The following is a 22,319-nucleotide window of genomic DNA, read 5'->3' as shown; positions in this document are numbered from 1 at the left end:
GACACATTTGATAGCTGGAGAAGCAAAGCGGCAGGCAGTTAAAAGTGCCACCAGGATAACTGCAGGGAGATATGGAGAGAATGAACCCTTTGTGGCATGCCGACTCTGTGTCCTCATGGATTTTTCTCTGGCAGACAGGAAAAGCAAAGCATTCCGAGGCCCCTAGACATACATTTAAAATTGTGTCACATCTGATTTCTCTATACGATTTTAGGAAAGTGATGGGCTGATATGATTGGTTCAATACAGAAATGAGTACATTTGTATTGGAGGAAAACATGCCCCATCTGACTCTATCATCCAGGAATGCGATTTGAGTCACATGTGAGCCGAGCTGTTCCAAAACACCCTTTACCTCCAGGTCTCGGCTGAGCCCCTATAGCTAACGTGCTAAAGTTAAGCTTTTCCCCGCCACATCGGACTGTTTTAAGACAGAAACTTAAACTTTATGAGACACTCAAAGGGTTAGATTGGTCAGAGAATGAGGGAAGTCTTAAAGGAGCATCTGTAGAATGCAAGAGCCTTGCGCATGGACACATTTCTACTTTTCATTATACTACTTTTATCATGTATATATGTGGACAGTGAAATATGGGACAGAAAGGGTTTGTAGATCAATTATAGATCATCATAGATCAATTATAGAATTTTTTCAGTTTTTGTCACCATAGTGTTGCATTTTTAATGCAGCATATGTCCATGAGAGAAAATGATAGAAAGGCAACTTTAAAAAGTCCATTTTGAAAATATGTTTTGCACATCCCTAATTTCACTGGTGTTATTTAAATTGCTGCAAAACCAGTAGATTGCATCAAACCTTAAAAGGCATTTGACTACATACCAGGGTAAAACATGATCTAGAAGTGTCAGTTTAATTGATGAGTTTGTGAGATTGAGAGTCTGAACGGCTGAACTCTTTGGACTGAACTGATAAAGTTTACATTTATTGCCCTGTTTCCTTTGTACCGATGCCCAAAGGTGCGTTCGGCTGCTCTTTCATGATGGCAGCGTGATGCAGTTACACACTCCCACACACACACACACACACACGCTTGATCCACCCACTCACTGATGTCAGTTAGCCTTAGACAAATAAATAATGGAGCAATATACTTTGTAGATGCTAAGTAGACTTTGTAAATGTTTTTTTCTCACAAAGCAACTGGAATAGCAAAGAAAAGAGTATGTTTTTCCCTTATTATAAACATTCAACACAATGAAATTGATAGTACTTATGTTTAAAGTGATAATGATCTCATTACTAGCTTATGCACTTTTTTGTCTTGGCTGCAGAGGACGTTAATCAATTATCCACCAAAAATTTGCATCCTTCAATATGAAGTTTAAGATTCCATATTGGTCCTTTTTCACATCTTTAAAGACATATAACCAGAAAAATAATTGTTTGTCTTCCTTATTGAAGCACAAGCTATTATGGGTCAAAGGTTAACTAGCAAGGACTGCCTGTGAGAACAAGAGATTTTTTCTCATGGATTTCTATATTATTTTTTCATATATTTTTTAAAATGCAATTTTACAAAGGAATTTTTTTCCCCCGAAAATTTAGGTCACACTTTAGATTGGGGTCCAATTCTTACTATTAACAAACTTAATTACGACGTTTGCCTCAATAAACTCCTAGTTACTGCTTATTAATAGTAGTAGGTATTGGGTAGAATTAAGGGATGTAGAATATGGTCATGCAGAATAATGCATTAATATGTGCTTTATAAGTACTAATAAACAGCCAATATCCTAGTAATATGCATGTCAATAAGCAACTAGTTAATAGTGAGAATTGGACCCTAAACCTAAGTGTTACAGAAAATGAACATAGTTTCTGCAATTAACATACTTTATACAGTCGCAAGCTTTTTTCTGTTGCACATAGACACATGTTGCAGTTGATTTGAGTGTTACAAGCTGGTGTGAATCTGGAGGCATATTCATCAGACTGTAGTCATTCTACAAACATCCTGAATGTGGAGTGGGCATAGTGGTATGACATCCTGTGAATGTGTCCGAGATGAACTTGCGGCCAAGTGTATGAATGATAATGAGTCAGAGATGGAAAGCAGAGAGAGAGAGAGATAGCGCTCCGATCGGAACGTTTGGGTGTCTGAAAAAAAAAAAAAAAAAACGAGCCTTGCATCTCCAGATGTGTGCCAAGGCTTTATTGAGTTCAGCCAATGCAGTCTGAGGCAGAAAACCAACATTTTTTGTCTTCCTGTCTGCTTTTTTATGAATGGGCAACGGGAAACGTGTGCGTCTGCAGCCCTCCGTCCTCTTGTATGGGTCATTGTGTGTGGGTTATGATCTGTTTAGCAGGTCACAGATGAATTAACATGGCCAAGAGTCTGCGTGGCGGTCTCCACATACTCAGGGTGGACTTGACAAGAGTTTTGCCATTCCTCTTCTAGATAAACAAGTCAGTTTTCTTCATTCAGCTACTGCTCGCCCTCCTGGAACTAATTATAGCATATCCTTTTTGGCTACAAGGGGCCGCTGGAATGTTTTCCTTTGGCCCCCTCCCCCAACTAAGTATCTCCACCCCCCTAAATGGTTAATAGTGGAAGGTGGCTTTGGCTATGAGAAGAGAGAAAAAAATGGTTTAATCATGTTCATTCCACCGGAGACATTTAAGACACTTACCAAGAGCTCACCAAGACCGGTTCATTCATCTAGGGCATTCGTCAGCTTCAAAATGACCTCTGTTGAGATGTATGCATTGAGCATCATGCTATCAGACAGGAAATTCAGCAGTCAGAGAGGATGTAGAATGGTTTGGGATTCTTAAAATAACATTTCGCAGGTGGCACAGCTGCTACGTGAGGATGCTGGTTTTCTGCAAGAGAAACTGTCCTCCCCCAGAGTGATAAGAATAAAAGTTGTTCTAAGACCTTGAGTTGTTTATCTTGATAACAAGAATATTTATATGTTCTCAGCAGCCTGCCATGTTCAGCTCAAAAATCTGTACATTACAGCTAAATCATATTATTGATTTTTAAAGCGTTTTATTTTATGCATTTGTTTTGAAATAAAAGTTTAATGCCTTTTTTGAATGAGGTGAAAAATCAAGTAATCCGAAGTATGAGTAAAATGTCAAGTAATGTAAAAAGTTTAATGCAACAACAAAAAACACAGATAAACTTTTAGTAAAAAATTATAGACACATATAGACACATATTTCACTGAATGAACACTTTTCTATCTACCTGTCTATCTATCCAATCCATCTATCTACATATATACATAAGATAACAATATACAAAATCGTTGTATACATATTTGTGATTTGTCCAAATTTTATAAATACTTTTATTCTTTTCACTATTAGGGAGGACAATTTTTTGCATTGAATTATATAACCCTTAGCTGTGCCAGCTGTGAAATAAACAAACATAAAATAATATACATATTTAATGTAATAGTATATGTTTTATAAAGCTACAATAATGATGCAGTGTTCAGGAAACTAAATGGCATAAAAATCACATTTAAATAACAGAATTAATCCACCCATAAAAGGTTCACATTAGTACCTTAGAGAGTATTAATATGTACCCTTAAGGTGCTATTATGAACCTTTTCGGGTAATTAGGGGAACAAAGATGTCCCTGTTGTATTCCTAAAGGTACTTAAAGGTACAACACTTTTTCTAAGAGTAAAAAACCAGCCCACATTTGTTTGATTCTTAATATCATAGCAGTTATTGCATGGACTGTCATTCAATCATTACATCAACAATGACAGTACCCTGAAACAGTCTAAATTGATATTTGGCCTTTGCTTAACATAATATTACATTAACATTACTCTGGGTGAATCAAACGGAAAGAGAAGTCGGAGCAAGTTATAAAATTGTGATGAAATAGGCTATTTGAATTTGAATTTTTTTTTTATAATGTGCCTTGATGAATCATGCATCAAGAACATGTATTAAGAAAGTAAATAGGGTCAGTTTTAATTCCATGTTGACAAATGTAGTAGCCCACGTAGACACCCGTATGACTCAACATGGACTTTCAAAGTGGCGTTCTTCAAACATTTGGATTTGTTTACAAGTTTAAACAAAGCTGACAGCATCTTACTATTTCAGTCCCATCTAGTGTGGAATAGGAAATGCAAGGAATAAAAACAGGCTGAAAGACCAAGCCAAGCCACTGACTCAGAGCAGGACAGGACCTCAGCTGACTGCCGAGTCTCCTGCCTAGAAACGCCCAGGGGGCCAAGTACAATATTTTGCCCGGGAGGCTCACGAAGGCTATAAAAAGGTTTTGATGTTTGACACCAAATTCCCATCACAATACCCTCCTCCCACCTCACACATGGACACATTAAGAAAGGGAAGAAGGGGGGAAAAAAGAGAGAAAATATCTTTTCACACTTTGGCAGCGACTGAGGGTTTTCCGAGCCTCCCCACCAGATCGAGACTGTTGGATGACTCCCAATCGCAGCCCTTGTTCCCCCTCGAAACGCCGATCGCCTCCCCTCATCCTTGCCAGACTCTCCCTCCCATTTCCCTCGGCTCTGATTCCACTCCTCACCACCTGACAACACTGTCTGTCCTTCAGCCAAAAGCAGCAGATCCTTGTGTGAGATGAGAGAGAACTTCCTCTCCACCGTCTCCTGTCCTCCGCTCATTTGTGCCTTATTCATTCACTCATTTCCTCGTCTCTTCCTAGAGGTGGGAGTCAAAGTCCGAGCGTTAGGTTTATGACGTCCCAATTCGTTTTTTTTTCCTCCCTCTAATTTGGCAGTAGCTACAAGCTACAGAGCGACCTGCTCAGATGTTTGTGAGGTCGTTGTGATCCAACAAACATTGGTGGAAAGAACCACCTGGGAAGGGAAGAGCGAGTATGAATCAAGGCGCTGTCGTCAACCTCATATCAAAGGAATTCTTGGCGTAAGATGAGGTGGACATCATAGCGTCAACCTCTCGGTCAGATCTTTTGAATGCATGTGACATCCCTCACGGTTTGAAGACGCCATGGGAAGTAAATCTATTGTCTTTGCCGGCATTCCCACTTATTGCTGTGGTAACGAACAGGCAGGGCTGTTGGCTAAGTGAGAACTCACACATGGAGGGCCGTGCAAGCCTAGAGAGAGCGCAAAAAGAGACAAGAACTTCTCCCTTCTTCGCTATGGTCTCGCTTGCAGAGGAACCGAACGAGTAAACCCGCTGGACACGGGCCAGTTGGCAGTATGAAAGGGAACTGCAGTGCACAACTGAATAATGTTAGCTGTTTGAGGACAGAGATAGTCCGTTCCAACATGCCCCCACCTCCCCAACACAGTGCGGCTTGTCCGCTTGGCACAGCGGACCCGGTCCATCTCCGCACCTGTGCAGGAGGAGCACCCGGAAAAGGAAGAGGGGGGCAATAAATCAGTCTTTTGGCTGCTGAAGCAAATCTAGCAGATAACATTACGCCTGGTGCAGGGGATCTGCAGAATGCTCCCTATAGCAGGACTTCCTGTTGGCCTGATTAATAAATAACTAAGCAGAAACGAGTAGTGAAATGTTATATTGCAATTCTACACCCAGTGAATGGAACTATTTAAGTAGTCTGAGTGATATATATGGACGATTCAAGATTTATTCACAACAATATTTTTGTGGTGAAATTATGTATGTTTTTTAACCCCCATTGAACGGAACAACACAAAATAGGTATCATTTTAATGCACTTTGATCAACTCCTAATGAGTGCTAAGTAACCCCTCTAAAACGGAGTTGAGCGAGTTTTTGTACATGAAGCCCCTCAAGACCCATATGTAAATCATATATATGGATGCTGAATTTAAGACACATTTCCGCTCGTAACTTCATGAAACATGCTCCGATTGTGCATAATGACACGTCGTTATATACAGCAGATGCTTACGATTAAAATGACTCCAAACTCAACATAGTCCATCACTCAGAACTAAAGATATTCCTCATGGAGTTCTAACACAAAAAAACTCAGACGCACATAGCCAAGCAAGGTAGCTTTGACTTTGCCTTTTCACTCGTATCTTCATGACACATACATCGATCATGAAAAATGGAACATCGTTATTTACAGCAGACTCTCACGATTAAAAAGAGCCCTTACTCACCCTAATCCATCACTCAGATCTAAATATATTCCTAATGTAGTTGTAACACACGAACACACACAGGTGCACACAGAGCCTTGTATGTAGATGGAGCACTGATGTCGCGTTTTCGCTCATAACTCAATGAAGCATGCATAAATTGTGGAAAATGGATCACTCAGATCTAAAGATATTTCTCATGGACTTCTAACACATGAAGCTGCACAGTATATAGATGCATTGATGTGACGTTTTAGCTCATATCTCCATGAAACATGCATGAATTGTGGAATATCGAACATCTTTATTGACAGCAGATTCTCACGATTACAAAGAGCACAACATAATCCATTGCGTTGATCACGAGATATTCCTCACAAAGTGATGCATACTTGGCTTTCCGGGATGCAATGTGTTTTCCAATGTTCCCGGAACCGTCCGTGCTTGTTTTCAAACGTAGAATAGCACAAAATATGTATCATCTCAAAGCTTAGAATCTTTTTAAAGCATCTACCCACTTGGATCAACTCTGAACGAGTGCCAAGTAGTCGCTCTTAACCGGTGTGTACCACACGTGGGCGCCACCTAGCATATTTTTTAAAAACAATGCCTTGATTAACACAAAATAGGTGTCATTTGAAAGCTTAGAGTCTGAACTTTACATTGAATGTAGCCAATTTGAAAAACTAAGTAGTGCTGAGTTATTTGCTGATAAATATAATTTCTTTTTTTCATAATCTATAAAATACATTTTTGTAGTATGTACTGCAATGTGTCAAAAACATCATACAGCTCATGAAACATTCACAGATCATTGAAAATGGCACTTTTTTTTTTTACAGCATTTTATAACAATTAGTATTCCTCATGGAGGAACAATTTTAAAAATGCCCATTCAAGGACTGAACAAAAAGGCTATCTATATTTTCTAAAAAATTCAAAAGTGTTCTATCAAACGACGCCTACCTTTTGACTCTCCTTGCTATCGTTTTGGAGTTATGAGTCTTTAGTTTTGTGTGTGTCACTCAGAACACACTTTGTTCCAAATGCTGTAACTTTTGATTACTTTATGCTATCACCACAAATTTGATCCAGATGCAGCTTACATTTAGGGGAACTTCACCAAAAAAGAATTTCCCCCCTACCGTATTTCCTTCCCTAGTTATTGCATTTCAAACAAGAAAGATATGCAAAATCATAATAAAAAAAATAAAATAAAAATAGTCTTTTATCAGCAGTTTCTCAGCAGGAGAATGTCCAAATGTAATGTAATTTATATTTTCCCAAAAAATCTATCTTTTGACTCTCCTTGCTATAGTTATATAGTTATATATGTTTAGTTTTGTGTGTGTCACTTAGAAAAAAACAGCTCTAAAAATGCCTCAGGGCTTAAGGGGTACAAAATTGTCCCTTTAACGGTACTCCTAAAGGTAAAATCTTCGGACATTGAGAGACAATTTTTATCACCTTCACAGTCGACAACAAGCTCTCATTCATTTTGATATGTAATGCCCACTATTCATGATCCAAACAATTCCAGTTTTGCCATACATTAATAACTCGTTGGGTGCTTTGTTTCACTCAGAAATATGTGACATTACAGAACTAAACAGGGTTGTGAATGTCCCGTCATGTTGACTTTGAAAGCTAAAGCGCCTTTCTGACAATTTAATGGTTTGCCAGCATAAATAATATGGTCTTGTGCATGGGTTAAAACAAACTTCTTGTTTGTACATGCAGCATGTTCGGAAAAGTTACTGTTCATAGTTTTGATTTCGTTTGGCAAGACTCTCCCAATTAGTCGTAGTTGGATGGTGAGTGGATTTTTGTAATGAGCTGCAAACATTTTATTAGCAATTATTGAAACCCTGGGCAGGAGTTGGGGTCTTGAAGTATGCACTTGCAAAAGCTTAGTTTACATTGTGGCTTGGAGCCGCTCCTGTCCCTCACTTGGACGGCTGTGCGAGTTAGATACAGCGTGAGAGAGAGAGAGTGGACATCTCTACTTCATTCCCTGCATTCCCCGAAGCCTTTCCCCTCCTCACGTGTCTTTTTCTATCTCGCTCTTCCTCACTATCTGGGGCCCGAGAAGCTGAATTCCTGCCAACAGAGGCGTGTGTTCAGTTTGGGGCTCTACTCACACAGCAGGAGTTTGCTGGGACCACCTCAACGGATTTCCACCAGTGACCCCTGTGACCTCTTTCCCTCATCTCTCGCTGCCCCCCCCTCCCTTTCCTGTTCCAGCTTCTGGAAGCGCTTTAATCATTTTGCTCTGAGCTAGCGACCATAACAGCTGCCTCGATAGGTGCTCCGGAGATGAGAATGTGAGAGGCAAAAGATTGAAATGGGAGAGAGATAGAAATGTGTAAGAGAAAGCATTGGGGAAAAACACAATTATAATAACATGGTATACCTCATATGGGTCTGTATGGGTTTCCCCATATCAGAGAGATTACATATTCTAGAGTTTTCTTTTTTATAATTTGTAGATTAATTTGTAGATTAATATGTTGTAGCTTGTGGGGAAAAATTGTATTGCCATATTTTTACCTCATATGGAAACTTGTTTCCATCTAAAAAATTGTGAAATAACATTAAGCTAAGAAATAGTCACATTGGTAAAAATTTGTGAGAAATAAAGTCTCAGTTACCTGGAAACTGGCTTTAACATCACGATACTGTATCTATTTTCTCCTGCCGATAATCTGTATTTTTATGGAAGTCCATTTCTGCGACATAAGAAAAACTTGTAAATCATTTTTAAGACATTCTAAGTTCTTGTTATGAGATAAGTCACAATAAGATAAAAAAAATATATATATTTTGACTGACTGAAATTGGTTTCTATAGATACATTTAATGTGGAGCCATTATTCAGAACAAGTTTGTGAAACATACTGTAAAACACACACTTTTTTTCTAATTGACCAGAACCCATGCAGAAAACGTGCCGTTGGTTGAGGTTTCCAAAGAATTACCTTCAAGGTTTCTGATTGGCTAATATAAGCTACAGTGTGAATGGTGTTCCAATAAAAGCTTTACTCACAAACAGAGAAAAAAATCAAGTTTCAATTTAAAAAATAAATTATATTTTTTGGTCAACATTTGTAGTCAACAGCTATCTTAAAATTGGCACTTAATTAATCAATCCATAATGGCAGCATCAATGCTGGGGTGGTGCTGTAATGTGAACGAATAAAGGAAAACTGCGAGAGGCAGACAGGAAACCTTTGTGTTTGTATGAACAGGGTAAGGTATGTGACATACATTATTGATGGTGACACCTCTGCGACACAAGGCCTTTATCATGATATGGCCGTGTACCAGGGATGCGGTTCACACAGAGGGTTGCGCACATACATTCTTTCACTGACGTCCAGGCATTTGCAGGACATTTCCATGAAAACATGTTACAGTCACTTTGATTCATATCCTACCTCTGCAGTCACTCTTCAGAATACTAACAGAAAGTAACAGAAACAATGTCTGGGCCATTATATACATAATATATTTGTGTCTGTGTGTGTGTGTGTGTGTGTGTGTGTGTGTGTGTGTGTGTGTATAGTGCATGTAAATATTTTATGTAATATATATTATTTTTAAATTATGAAGTATTGACTAATAAAATAAAATAAAAGATTTATAATATTAGTATTAATGAAATATAATTAATATTTAAATCATGTTTATATCATATTTTATGCTATTTATTTATTATTGTTTTATCATTATCATTATTATAATTTATTCAGTTGACAGACATACTTCAAACATGTATACATTGTGTTCAATGCAAGTTTGTTGCAGTTTTTTTTTTGTTTTACTATTGATTGAGTTGAAATATTTAGTAGAATAGAAACAGACTTTGGCAAAGAGATTGAGATCTATAACCCCATATTTGAAGTATTTAAAGCATTGGATTGGACCAACTGAGGTATTGACTCAGTTCCCAATAAAGAGCACAGAGCCTCAAGAACAGAAGAAGAAAAAAAAAAAACCTCAAACCTGGAAAGTTTTGTGAAACTGAATTAAAAAACCTGAATTTCTGTGCTGACCCCCGCCACCCCTCTCCCTTCTCTTCTTCTCTCCTTTGAGAAACTCTGGGAACTGATTTCACTTCAAACAGCAGAGGCTCCCAAACGGACCAGATCCAATTTGTCTGTGCTTTTCTTTCCCTCCAGAACACCCCCCCTCCAAAAAAAAAAAAAAAAAAAAACCTTCCTAACAAAAGGCTGCTTGTCCTGCCAGGAATTTTCCACATTCCTTGCTCTGGCAGACATTTTTCTCTTCTACAAAGGGCCCTTCGGCAAATTCCCCCTAATCGCAGGGTTTAGGCCGGCTCTGATAGGTGGCATTCACAGCACTGTTTGGTTGGGGAGGGTGCTTGATTTGGAGTCCGAGAAGAGATGTGTGAGAGGTGGGGTGCTTTCGGACCCAGAATCCCTTCAGATTCGGCCGAACCGGTGAAGGCATTCCAAGGGAGATCACAAAGCCAGTGCTGTGGCCCTGTACCCTGGAGATGTCTGGCTTGTTTTCCCCACTTCCACCTCCAGTTTAACAGAACATGTGGCCTTTATTCATAGGAGCGGAGGGGGTGCAGTTACTGGGTGGCTCGTCTGTGGGGTCCGCCTCTAGTGAGGGAGTCCTTGGATAAGTTTGCCTCATCAAATCAAGCAGAGTGTTTTTTTTATGTTTCCTGTCTTTGTGGAATTCTTGTCAGCAGCCCTAAGGAGACTATGTTCAAGTAAGGGCTTTTTTTTTTTTTTCTCCACAAACGCAAAACATATGTTAGCCGTATAAGTTTAAAGCAAATGTGAGCTGCATTCCATTTTTCTAAACTTTCCCTCTTTATTTTACCAGGCAGTCAGGTAAAATGAATATGGCTTATGGGCAGGAAAGGGTCTCATGGGCTGTACCATGTTAAAGTGCCTCTGTAACAGTACGCATTTGGACATTCATATAGGCTCAGATGGAACCTGCAGACCTTTTCTGTAGGAACAAAATAGGAACAAATTTCTGCTTATTTAAACACATGAACATGTATTATATAAAGCTGAGAGAACTACACTAGGGATGCACCGACATTTTGGAAGCTGAAAATGCCAACACCAAGTATGGTAATTTGCAAAAGAGCAAAAAAACATGAAATTATATTTTGTATATGAAAAAAAAATCAAGCCGTTTTCAGTTTAAACACAGTCAATTGTAGTATTATTTATATGCTATTAAGGCCTGGGTATACCTCATTTTCCGTGTTCCGCTTCGTCTCGTGCACAGTTGAGCGCGCAAGCCTTTCAAACAAAGTGTACTCCTTTGGCCGTGATTTAGTTAACGATTTTAGTTAACTACTGTATATCATCTCTGGTTAGGTGGAACTGAGAGTATCAAATTCGTACAAATTAGCCAACAAATTCTGAGTTTTCTAAGGACTTCTGCAGGCGCAGATTCCCTTTGTCTAATCATTAGTAATTGTAAAAAGAGACAAAATAGGTTAAAATTGTTTTACTGTACATACTTCCGTCTGGTGTAGACGTGCTCAGAGAGCTTATACTCCTCAAAAGTAGTCCTGTGGGATAAAGTTTGCATAAATATAGAGAGAGTTGGTGTGTAGGAAGGAGTGCAGCATCAATTTTAAATAAAATTCCTGTTTTTTGCAGATTCATTTTATTGCTTATTCACCTAATTGTTTTATTACAGAAGACAAAACTGTGTAATAATGTAAGGTTTCCCAATGTAAAATTCCACCTCATACTAAGACATAAAATCGAAAGAGATTTCAGATATAGATGTCCTCCATTTTTTTGTTGTTAGGACAAAGATTCAAATATCACAGGGGCAATAAATGAGAGAGAGAGAGAGACATAAACATCTCCAGTGCATTTCTTGTAAGAGCAGAGAGGGATTCCCCACAGTGTAAAGCTTTTAGTAAATGACTCTTGGCGCAGAGAATGGTTTTGGTAAGACATGCCAGGTCCTAAGAGCAGGAGTCTTCCACTAGCTTGGCTTTGCTCTGCTCCGGCACGTTCTGTTCTGGAGCTGCCGAGACGTGCAGCTGCACGCTCTCAGCTTTTTGTCCCCAGGTACCTGTGCCAGAGGCTGACTTGCAACCATTACATAATGTCTTTGTGTAACTGGCCCAAAGACCTCTTTGCATTCTTGAAGAATGAAGCATCTCCTAAATCATGTCTACCAAACATATTTTCCAGTGATCAATAATTTTTTAAAGATCCTCCCTCCATTCAAAGCAGGATCAGAGACCATGGCAGCAAGAAAACATTTCTACAACAATATGAATCACCTTTTGATGCAGAATATGTACTGGAAGATTATTTGAAATCCGAGTATTTGCTGGAGTATTTTATGACAATAATCTTAACAAGAAGAGAGTTTGCCGTGCCATTTTCTTCCTAAGCCTCGAGATTTAGATGCTAAGTTAAGGAATTGTGGGTTTTCTGGTCCATAACGGTACACCCACACATCCTTCTCTTGGAAAAATCTCAGACCCGCTTCATCATTTTTGGAGAACACACTGACTGATTGTGCCGTCAAGGTTAGCACAACTTTAAAAGAGGCCGCCAGTCCAGACAGGATTTAATTGGATGTCGAAGATGTTGCTTATCTTATTATTTTAACTCCTTAATAAAATAAAATAAAGAATTACTTGAAAAGGGATGAATTGTACTTGAAGTAAGATGTAGTACTACCTATTTAAAGAAACATTAAAGGTATAGTTCAGCCAAAAATGAAAACTGAATCATGAATTCTCTCGCCGTTCCAAACCTTTTTTTAAACAAATAAAAAATATTATGGGGATTTTTGTGTGAACAACTCTGTTATTCCCAACAGAAAAAAAGGGATGCCACATTCTTTTCTACCATTTTGCCATTGTTTTTTTATTTTGGAGATACTGTTCATCAGTGTTATCATTCCTGAGCGCAGTGGGTGTCTCCGTTTTCCTAGTTTCAAGGCATGCGTAACGCTGTAGGCTGGAAAATAATTCACAGTAGAACTTGTTTCCAATGTGGCGGGTTGTGGCAAGCAATGAACTCCGAGGCCAGTTGGCACTGCAGTGTTAAGAGCTTGGAAGCTCACTATAACTGGTGTATTACTCTTCAGTGACAAAAGGCTTGAGATTCCTTCAGGTTGTGTTTAGATTCTCATATAGGTGCATTTCTTTAAAAGTAAGATAGAAGCAATGTGGAGTGTTCAGATCAACCTGTATATTCATATAAATGGTTTTAATCAAAGCTGTGACCACCAAAGACATCGAGTGGTCAGCTGGAATGGGTTTTTGCATTTGGCATGCGGTTACATCTTTGGCTTTAAATGCTGTAGTAGGACACTTCTGGTCACAGTCGATCACGCCAACTGCAATGTAGCCTCACATTTTTGTGATGCACGCTGAATGTGACTTACAACTTAAAATAATATTTGAGCAGTTGCTCTGTTCTCATGTTGGCATAAAAATGTAATGACCTTAACAACCTCTGCAGAGTGCAGTTTCTGTTCGCTTATAAACACAAGCCTTTACATTGGAAGTTCACCTACTGAAAAGCAAAGCTGTTAAAATGTCACTGCAAATGGTTCGGCATTCCTCCATTTTAACAGCCTTCATATTTGCACATGGGATCTAATTTGAAACGTATATGTAAAAACTCTTTGTTGTTAAATGATGTTTATTCATGTGAATTAAATGATTTGTTTAGATACCACAGACAAGGCTTTGACGGATATTTTTATAGTTCACAAATAAGAGCAAATTAAGTCTTCTAAAACTAAATGGGTGACTCTCAACAAGTAAAGAATGGATAGGATTATAAAAATGAATATTTACAAAATATACAAATAAATATTTGGTAAATACGAGGTATATCGTCGGGTCTCGAGTACATTCTCTTGCAGGCACCTCATACAGATTTCCGATCAATGGCATCTTTTCCAAGTACCGTTTTCTTGCGTCAGGTAGAAGTTTGTCTCTGTATAGTACATTTTCGTTCTTTTAATCGACTTTTCAACATTGTTTTCGTGTAGTAAGTGGTTGTTTTAAGTCTCGCCCGATGTGGCCTCACAATATGGCGCCGACCTCTTGTTTACGTCCCAGAATGCACTGCGCAGTGACGTCGGTTGCCAAGCCCAGTACATAAATACTAATATACAACAAATATATTAAAATAATATTTTAATATATAAACATATTTTATATAGAAATTATTATACCTGCTTAGTTTGAACCCACTAAGCAATTCATATGTCCTGAGGTCATTAATCACATTTTCACATCACCTTTCACAGCATTTAACTCAATACACAACAAAAGACAGAAAATGAGCTTTTCACACCAGTTAGTTTTCCTTTGGTCACTGAGCATGACTTCCTACATTAAATCCAGATCCCATTAACAATAAAGTGTACAGAGCAGAGAACAGAAAAGAAACATGTCACCTTATACATAAACAGTGAAGAAGTAGTTGATTTATGAGAGTTTTTGTCCACAAGGTATCTATAATTAAGACATTTGGATATGCAGGACCTGATGGCTAAATGTATCTCTAAACGATTACCCCAAATTTACCGCTGGGACACAAATAGTGTCTAAGAGCTTTTTCCATGTCACCTGATAGCCTATATCCGATGGAGTCATACCCTCCCCTTATTTGGTCCTAACTAGATATATAAAAGAATGATTTTATTTTTATTTTTGTGGTACCTTCCTTTTATGTTACCACATTAAATCCAATTATATAAACTCCAATTATATTTAAAGTAAATATCCAATTGCAATTTAAGTCAAATGTATTCTTTTTTTTACTGTGGCACAATCAAAACATACCCAGTATTGGACACACAGATTAGGTTATGGAGAGCAGTTTTTCTGACACTGACTGTTTGTATTGATCTGTAGAGAAAAAGCCGCTCTGTGGAGGGCTCTCTGAAGATGGCTGTTGGGTCTTCAGCTTTTTAGGAACATACTTACTCTTTTAGTGCATGTCATACACAGCACCAGAGAGTCCCACAGTCATTCAGATCTCCTCTAGGCCTCATCTCACCAGAGTTTGCAGAAGTGATTTGGTGTGTCAGCTACTAATGACTGAAAGACTGTGAAAGACAAGTCTGTGGTTTCTCTTTTTGTGCTGAGAGGTAGACGGACAAGAGGGTTCTGGGTTTCTGGGTGCCTGTGTGCAGGGTAACAAGTTCAGTGCCAACAAGAAAAGGGTCTTTCAATGGGGCTCTGGTTTATAATATGCTTGAGTTTTTGGTACAACGGTATAAATTTGGTACTTTTGTGCATGTACAGTATCATTAGTGATGTAACACAGTGCAGTTTTGACATCCAGTGTCATCTGTTAGTCGTAAAGTGCAGATGGCATCTTGTATTTCATGTGTTTGTAAATAGATGCAATCAGGAAGGTGTTGGAATTCTCCTCCTCCTCCATATCTATTGCGGTCTGCAAAGTATATTTGTGTTCTGTCCATCCCATTTGGAATGTGTGCATCATTTTCCCAATTTCCCTTTATCGCCAGCTGCATTCTTCGCCTGCTTCCATCCGGTATTGACATTTACTGTGTTACAGCCTGATAGCATTCTAGGGAGAGCTGGCACAAAACACACCAGCTGCTCCCAACAATCCCAAATGGTGTGTGTGTGTGTGTGTGTAATCGGCAGTGGTTGGCTTTGGTTCCAAATACTGGACTCTCAGGGTTTTATTTTTGCCTGGCTCTCAGAACAGCGGAGGACTCCTCAGCTGTCAAGCTCCGGTCTTAGAAGCACTTCCTGTGGGGTGGCAGCACTTAGCGTTTATGATGTAATGCGAGTAGGGCACAATCTGGGCATTGTATACTGCAATCTTGGCACTGTGGAGGCACTGCTGCGGACATCCCTGTATGTGCACATGTGTCCTATCATTCTTAAAACTGTTTAGGGATAAGTGTTTTGTCGTGATCTGATTGTATAAATTTTAAATACAAAAATACATTTAAAAGTATTTTTAAAGGCTTAAATTCTTTAAGAAAAATACTTTCTCCTCTCATGGTTTCAGTGATCTTGAATCATTAATAAGAACTATGAGTATGTTTATGTTCCTAATGCATTATTCAAAATCCAAATTATATGTATTCTCACTGTGGCAGTTATTTATTGCATTCATAAAGTCATTGTTTCTCTTTTTGTCTTTCAGCCACAGCAAGTGGTTCAGGAAAAGCCCGCTCAGGTATGTCAAATAAAATCTTGCTCCATGTATAATTAATACAGCAGGTTGACAAGCACATATAAATATATATATATATATATTCATATATACATGAAAGTCCAATTGGCTGAGGAAGGGTATTGGCTGTTTGGGTTTACAAAGTCCTCGAAAAAACCCAAGTGAGCGAAAGGGGGACATAATTCTGGTTTGATGAGAGACCTGCATGGTTAAGGCTAATGTAAATCCTATAGCACTATGTGTGGAATCCCAGTCTTCTTTGGTTTCATCCGCTCACAGATGGATATGCAATCTGGCAGACAGGATTAGTTTTGAAGAGTTGCCCCTTTTTTTCTTCTCTTGTCAAAATTCCTTCAGCGAATTAACAATGGAGTCGACTCTAAAGTCTCTGTCTGTGCACAGCGCTGCTTTAATGTGCTCAGGAAGAAAAGAAAGACAGCAGTCTGCTGCCTATATGCTGGCTGCTAATGCGACTAAATGAATCATGCCTTGAAAATATGAAAATAAAACTAACCATATATTGACTTTTTATCTACACTTTCTATATTGATATATGTAATTATTCGTTTAATCAGCACACCATGTAATTAATTCAGTTACATTTTTTAATTAATTGACATCTCTGTATAAAATATTCATAAACAACAATCAAACCTATTCACTGTAAAAAAAAAAAAATCGTTTTCATACAGATTCATATATTTAACTTGCAAATGTCATCACTCGATTTAATGATGTTTGCTGTACGTTGTCTTGATTAGAGTAGAAAGACCCAAAGAAAAAAAAACACAACCGCCAATTTCTCACTCCCCCACACAATCTTCCACACATTTACCAGGAATCTGCTCACCTCCTCTTGTTCGCTGGTGCGGACCAGTTTACAGTGTGAATGCATAACTGAGGCCTGATTTGATGCTATGTGGGAACGCACAGACCCTGATGGCTTTGCGCCATACTGGAGGGTCCAACATATACGTGCTCACACACACTGCACTGGTATCTATAGGTAATCCGAGATGGTATCTCTGAAATGGAAGGCAAATAAATGTAATGAAATCCTTCCTGAGAACAAACGTTTTTGGCCACTGTTTTTTAAGCATCTCGCATTGCGTTTTTAAGACGCTATTATAAGTTTAAACTTTGTCACTTTTAAAAATGTCTCATGTCAACACATACTTAATTAATCAACACATCGTTCATGCAACCTACTGACTAATCTATGTTATATTGTTTTTCACATCTCTAATAATACTACTAATAGTATTGTTTTTGTTAATATGGTGTGTTCAGTTTCCCTAAACTTCAAAGGGAACCAATGATCCGCCATAAACCCAAAACAGGGGGTTTTAATTACCATCGCTGAACCATCTTTTCTCCTTGTTGGTGATGGTTAAACCAAGCGTGTGGTAATCCTACTTTTTCAGGAATTCCATTGAGGTTTTAGAGTTTTTCGAGTGCTGCATCTGTGCCTGTCATTGCTCACAGAATGAAAGAGCAAGCAATGCATGAGAATGTCATTTAATAAAAGGAATGTTCAGAACAAATCAATGCAAAAAGAATTTTAGAATTCTGAAAAATGTTTCACAGTTGCAGTGCTAAAATAGAGCGAACTGCCGAAAGAAATCTGATGTTCCGTTCAAGCAAATAAGAGTTTGGAACTAAGCGGATATTCTCTGGTCTGTGTGTCACTTCAGTTGGAAGCACGATTGGTGGCTGGGGGTGTCCGAATATGATTAAAGAGTTTTTTTTTTTTTTCATTCTTTCACTCGCCCATGTCACACATGGTAGCGCTTAGCTGGTCCTTCACAGCTGAAGTGTCTGCCGCACTAATGAATGGAGTTTGGCTCTTATAATGCAGACAGGCTTTTGCCACGGCCTTTCCCCTGAATGGGAGCAACACAGCGGCTTGGGAAAAGAAGAGGGTTATAAATTGTGTCAGTTAGCCTTTCCAAATAAAATGAAGCCATGTGGAAAATGAAATCCATTTCATTCTGAAAAGTGCCCAAAGCCAATCGTCTCCCCAGCCCCCATTCAACGGCCTTTCAATGGTGGTCATCCTGGCAGCAGCTGTGGGACGTTCACTGTCTAAGCTCATGAAAAAGAACATTTTTAACCGCAGTCTTTTTGTGGTGACTGATGAGCAACCACTGTTGTGTTTTGTAGGAAGAAGAAGAGGAGGAGGAGGAGGCGGAGCCAGAAGAGGACTAAGCAACCACAGGATTTTACCTCTACCTCATCCAGCTGTCAGCTCTCTCCAAGGGAAAAGACTGCCTTGACCACTTATTGTTGACTTCACACTTTCGTTTGAGCGTTTTCATTTGTTTATTTTCGTTTTTTCCTCATTCGTTTATTTTGGTTTGGCTTCGTTTTGTGATAAACACACACAACACCTCAGAGCGCAACCCGAAAAAAGACGCAAATGCAAACAAACATCTTGCAGATGACAATTGGAGCCGCCTTGCTGTTTCCACTTCCCACAAACTGTTGTAAGCACAAAGGTGCAGGGGTTAAACACACAATATGTGCTACAGCTGTTCTTTGCGCCACACACACTCTTGTTGACTGATTTTCCAGGCTACATTGGAGGTGAAACTGTCTGGTTTTGTCATTCAGCATGTAGTGCTTCCTATATCTGGGTGGAGCTTTGAATGGACACACCCATTCGCACAAGAACCCCCTTTTTACAGTACCGTACCACCAAAGACCATTTTCCCTTCTCTGTCCACTTCATTTTGAGGTTTTGACCAAAATGAAAGTGAGCTTTAAAAGCATTTGCCTTAAAACTCCAACCAGAACCTTTAACCTATTAGTTACTGAAATTGAACATTTTGAAAGTGGATACCTAAAAAATAATATTCTCTGATTATTTACTGACCCTATCGTTTCTTTCGTGGAACACAAAAGGAGATTATACAAAGAATGTCCAAACTGGTCTTTTCTATACACAAAAAAAAGTGAATGGTGGCTGTCAAGAAAGTGTTTCAGTGCATAACAAATACAAAGTTCTGTCATGAAACTCTAAATGGCGCAGGCTGATTGTTCCTTAACTCAGTGTGTTAGCGATCACATCGTTATCTACATAGCGCAGCTGATTGGTCTCTGTGGCATCAGCAGCCAATGAGCTTGCTGCTTAACATTCAAATACTTGGCATTGGTTGCTGTTAACGGTCTGCAGCTCGCTTTCAGAAACCCTCCACCTTCCCCAGCTCCACCTGTATAGATCTGCTACGGGGGTTATTTCATGTATGTTACATGTCCAGCAGCAATGTCTGTGAATGTATTGGCAGTAGCAAGTCTTTGTACTTGCTCTGCAGCAGTGTAGCAGATCTATTCCACCAAGACCAAATACATTAACATTGCCATATCCATTACCATGCCAATCTCTCTGAGAGCTGTTATGACAGAACTTGAATTACAATTTATTTTTCACCCAAAGCTGTCCTATGATTTGAAGTATAGTGCATGAGTCATACGGACCACTTTTATTGTGCTTTTTTTGTAACTTAGCAGCCCTAAGTCACCATTCATTGTATGGAAAAAAGCAGCTTGAATATTCTGTAAAAACATCTGCTCACAGAAAAAAGAAAGTCATATGGGTAGTGTTGGGGAAAGTAATGCATTACAGTATTGCGTTAAAAAGTAACTAATTACATTGCTCAGTTACTTTTTATGGAAAGTAATGAGTTACGTTACTTTTTCTCACCTCGGCTTAATAACAAAAGAAATAAAAAAAACAAGTTCTATTTTTGGCAAATGTAAAGTTCCTTTCATTTTTTTGTGTTGCTTATTTGAAAAAGTAACTCAAATATTTTATTGTAAATTTAAAAGTAATGCATTACTTTACCAGTTACTTAAAAAGAAATCTTATTCCGTAACTCGTGTTACTTGTAATGCGTTATGGGTTTAGATCGAGTGAATAATGACAGAATGTTTATTTTGGGGTGAATTATCCCTTTAGTATCAAATCCATGTCCCTCGTGTCCTTGGTGGTGAATTTTTTTTTTTTTTTTTTTTTTTTTTTACTGATTACTGCAAACATTAAATGTCTCAGTGTGAGACTGTTTTTAGCATTACTACAGAACAGTAGTTCTACTGTACATACCTTCGTGACTTCGGCTTTGCATAATTAACATACGTGTACATAATTGAGTTTTTATTTTCTTGTATGGCATAGCTTTAAGAACATAATTTTCTGACAAATTCAGTGAAAGGGAAATGTATCAACTCAGTCAAGACTTAAACCTCAAGAAACACCCAAACCACAGGAACAAAACCACACTATACCTCATTACACACAAAAATACCTGAACCGCAGCGACGGGCGTCGAACGGTATTCGGCGGATCCTAAAGTACGCCAGCGCTGTCACCAATGCAATATCTCCTCACCGTTTCAAAACTACCTCTGATTTCTTCAACCAGCAAACCAGCTCAAAAAGACGCGCGCTGCTGTAGAGTTCTCATTACAAAGCAGGGGATGGCAGCGAGTGCCAATGTTGAAAGCGACCCTTGTCGTAAGGGCAGGCGAGCGCTCTGCAAAATGTTTTTTGTGAGAGTCGGGCAGGTAATAACTGAATTCTGAGGTCTGTAGTCAAATGTAGAACTAATCATGCAGCTAAGGGAAAAAAATTACTGTGTTTGTTCTAGTTAATTTTCTTTTTTCACATTAGCATATATCTGACATTTGTAACTAGACACTCTGTCTCTGCAGCTGGGATGTCTGTTTTAAATTTTTAACTTGAATATATATTTTGTACTGATTTACTCAATGGTTTCTAAGGATCAAGTGCTTGTATGACACTAAATGATATTGTTGCGAATTAATTTCTCTTTTCTTTCTCTCTTTTTTTTTTCCCCCTCTCCACTATTGCTCTGAATTTCTAGTTTCCTATGTACTATTCAGATATGTACCTCAAAAAAAAAAAAAAAAAAAAAGGATAAAAATGGATAAATAATAATCAGCTGACAAATACCTACCTCCAGTCTTGAAAACGGAACGTTTTTTTTATTTTTTTTTATTTTTTTTGCCTGGTTTCTTTCAGTACGGATTCAAATGATGTGTACTGAAAAAGGCTTTAGGACTGCACAAAATCCTGTTTTACAAACGTTTTAAATTTGATTTTTTTTTTTCATCTTAGTTCAGCTGGGAGAAGGTGCTAAAAGAAAGCAACTACACACACACACACACACACACACACACACACAAAATACACATCACATGAAAAACAAATAAAAAAACAACAAAAGAAACTTGAAACGCTCTTTCAGGTTTGAAAAAATATGTTCGGGTTTTGTATATTGCATATATGATTATGTTTTTGAAAAATTAGTAGATATTGAGATATACTTGATTAGCGTTTTTTTTTCTTTTTTTTGTGTACTTTACGCAAATGTGATTTTCTTTTCTTGTATGGTTCAAACAGATGTATATGTAATGCTTATGTAGTGAAAGAATACACCTTTTCAGCCTGTCACCATGAAAACCTTAAGAAATGTTAACATGGTAATCTCAACTGGGCCTGAGGTAGAGCCTCAGAGGAAGCTAATGGAACTGTTGGCATGCCCCTTGAACTTACAATGGCATGTAATGACCGTCTTTATATGCGGCAGCTTGGCTTTTGCCACAAACCAACATTAAACGTTGCTCAAACACTGTAATGCTACTACCTAAATGGTTACAGTTCTTTTAAAAGTGTCAGTTTTCGAATCGGACCGCTTCTTTACTCTCCTACGAGTTCAACAGATGTAACAGTCGCTCGCTTAAGTGGAAGGACGGCTAGTCTCGGCCCGACCTCAGCAGTGGTTGCTTTTAAACGCTGTTTTGAGGTCGTTTTCAGTAGATCGGCGTATAATGGCACTGTTATAGCAGAGCGATCTGTCGTAAGGTGCACCGCTTTCAGCCCTGAAACTTGGCATTGTGTTCATATGCTTCCTATGTTGGTTTGAATGTGTATCCACAGGAGCCACTGTTCATGTGCTTTCAGCTCTGGGTGTCTTAATGAAGATGAAGTTGTATTTTTTATGACAACATGTTC

At 38.5% G+C, this 22,319-nt stretch overlaps 1 protein-coding gene across 1 annotated transcript in view; it reads left to right on the top strand.

Annotated features, from left to right (window-relative positions):
• The window catches only part of hmga2 (high mobility group AT-hook 2), a 30,178-nt gene extending 8,950 nt beyond the window's left edge, over positions 1-21,228 (top strand). The window contains exons 4-5 of the mRNA XM_084408205.1: positions 16,257-16,289; positions 18,450-21,228. Coding sequence (XP_084264331.1) covers positions 16,257-16,289; positions 18,450-18,494 — 78 coding nt within the window. The 3' untranslated portion in view covers positions 18,495-21,228. The remainder of the gene's footprint in view (positions 1-16,256; positions 16,290-18,449) is intronic.
• Positions 21,229-22,319: the final 1,091 nt, after the last annotated feature.

The sequence above is a fragment of the Rutilus rutilus genome (assembly GCF_951802725.1).
Source record: "Rutilus rutilus genome assembly, chromosome: 4".
NCBI lineage: Eukaryota > Metazoa > Chordata > Actinopteri > Cypriniformes > Leuciscidae > Rutilus > Rutilus rutilus.
Note: the sequence above shows the minus strand (reverse complement) of the source record. Positions and strands in the feature narration are given on the sequence as shown.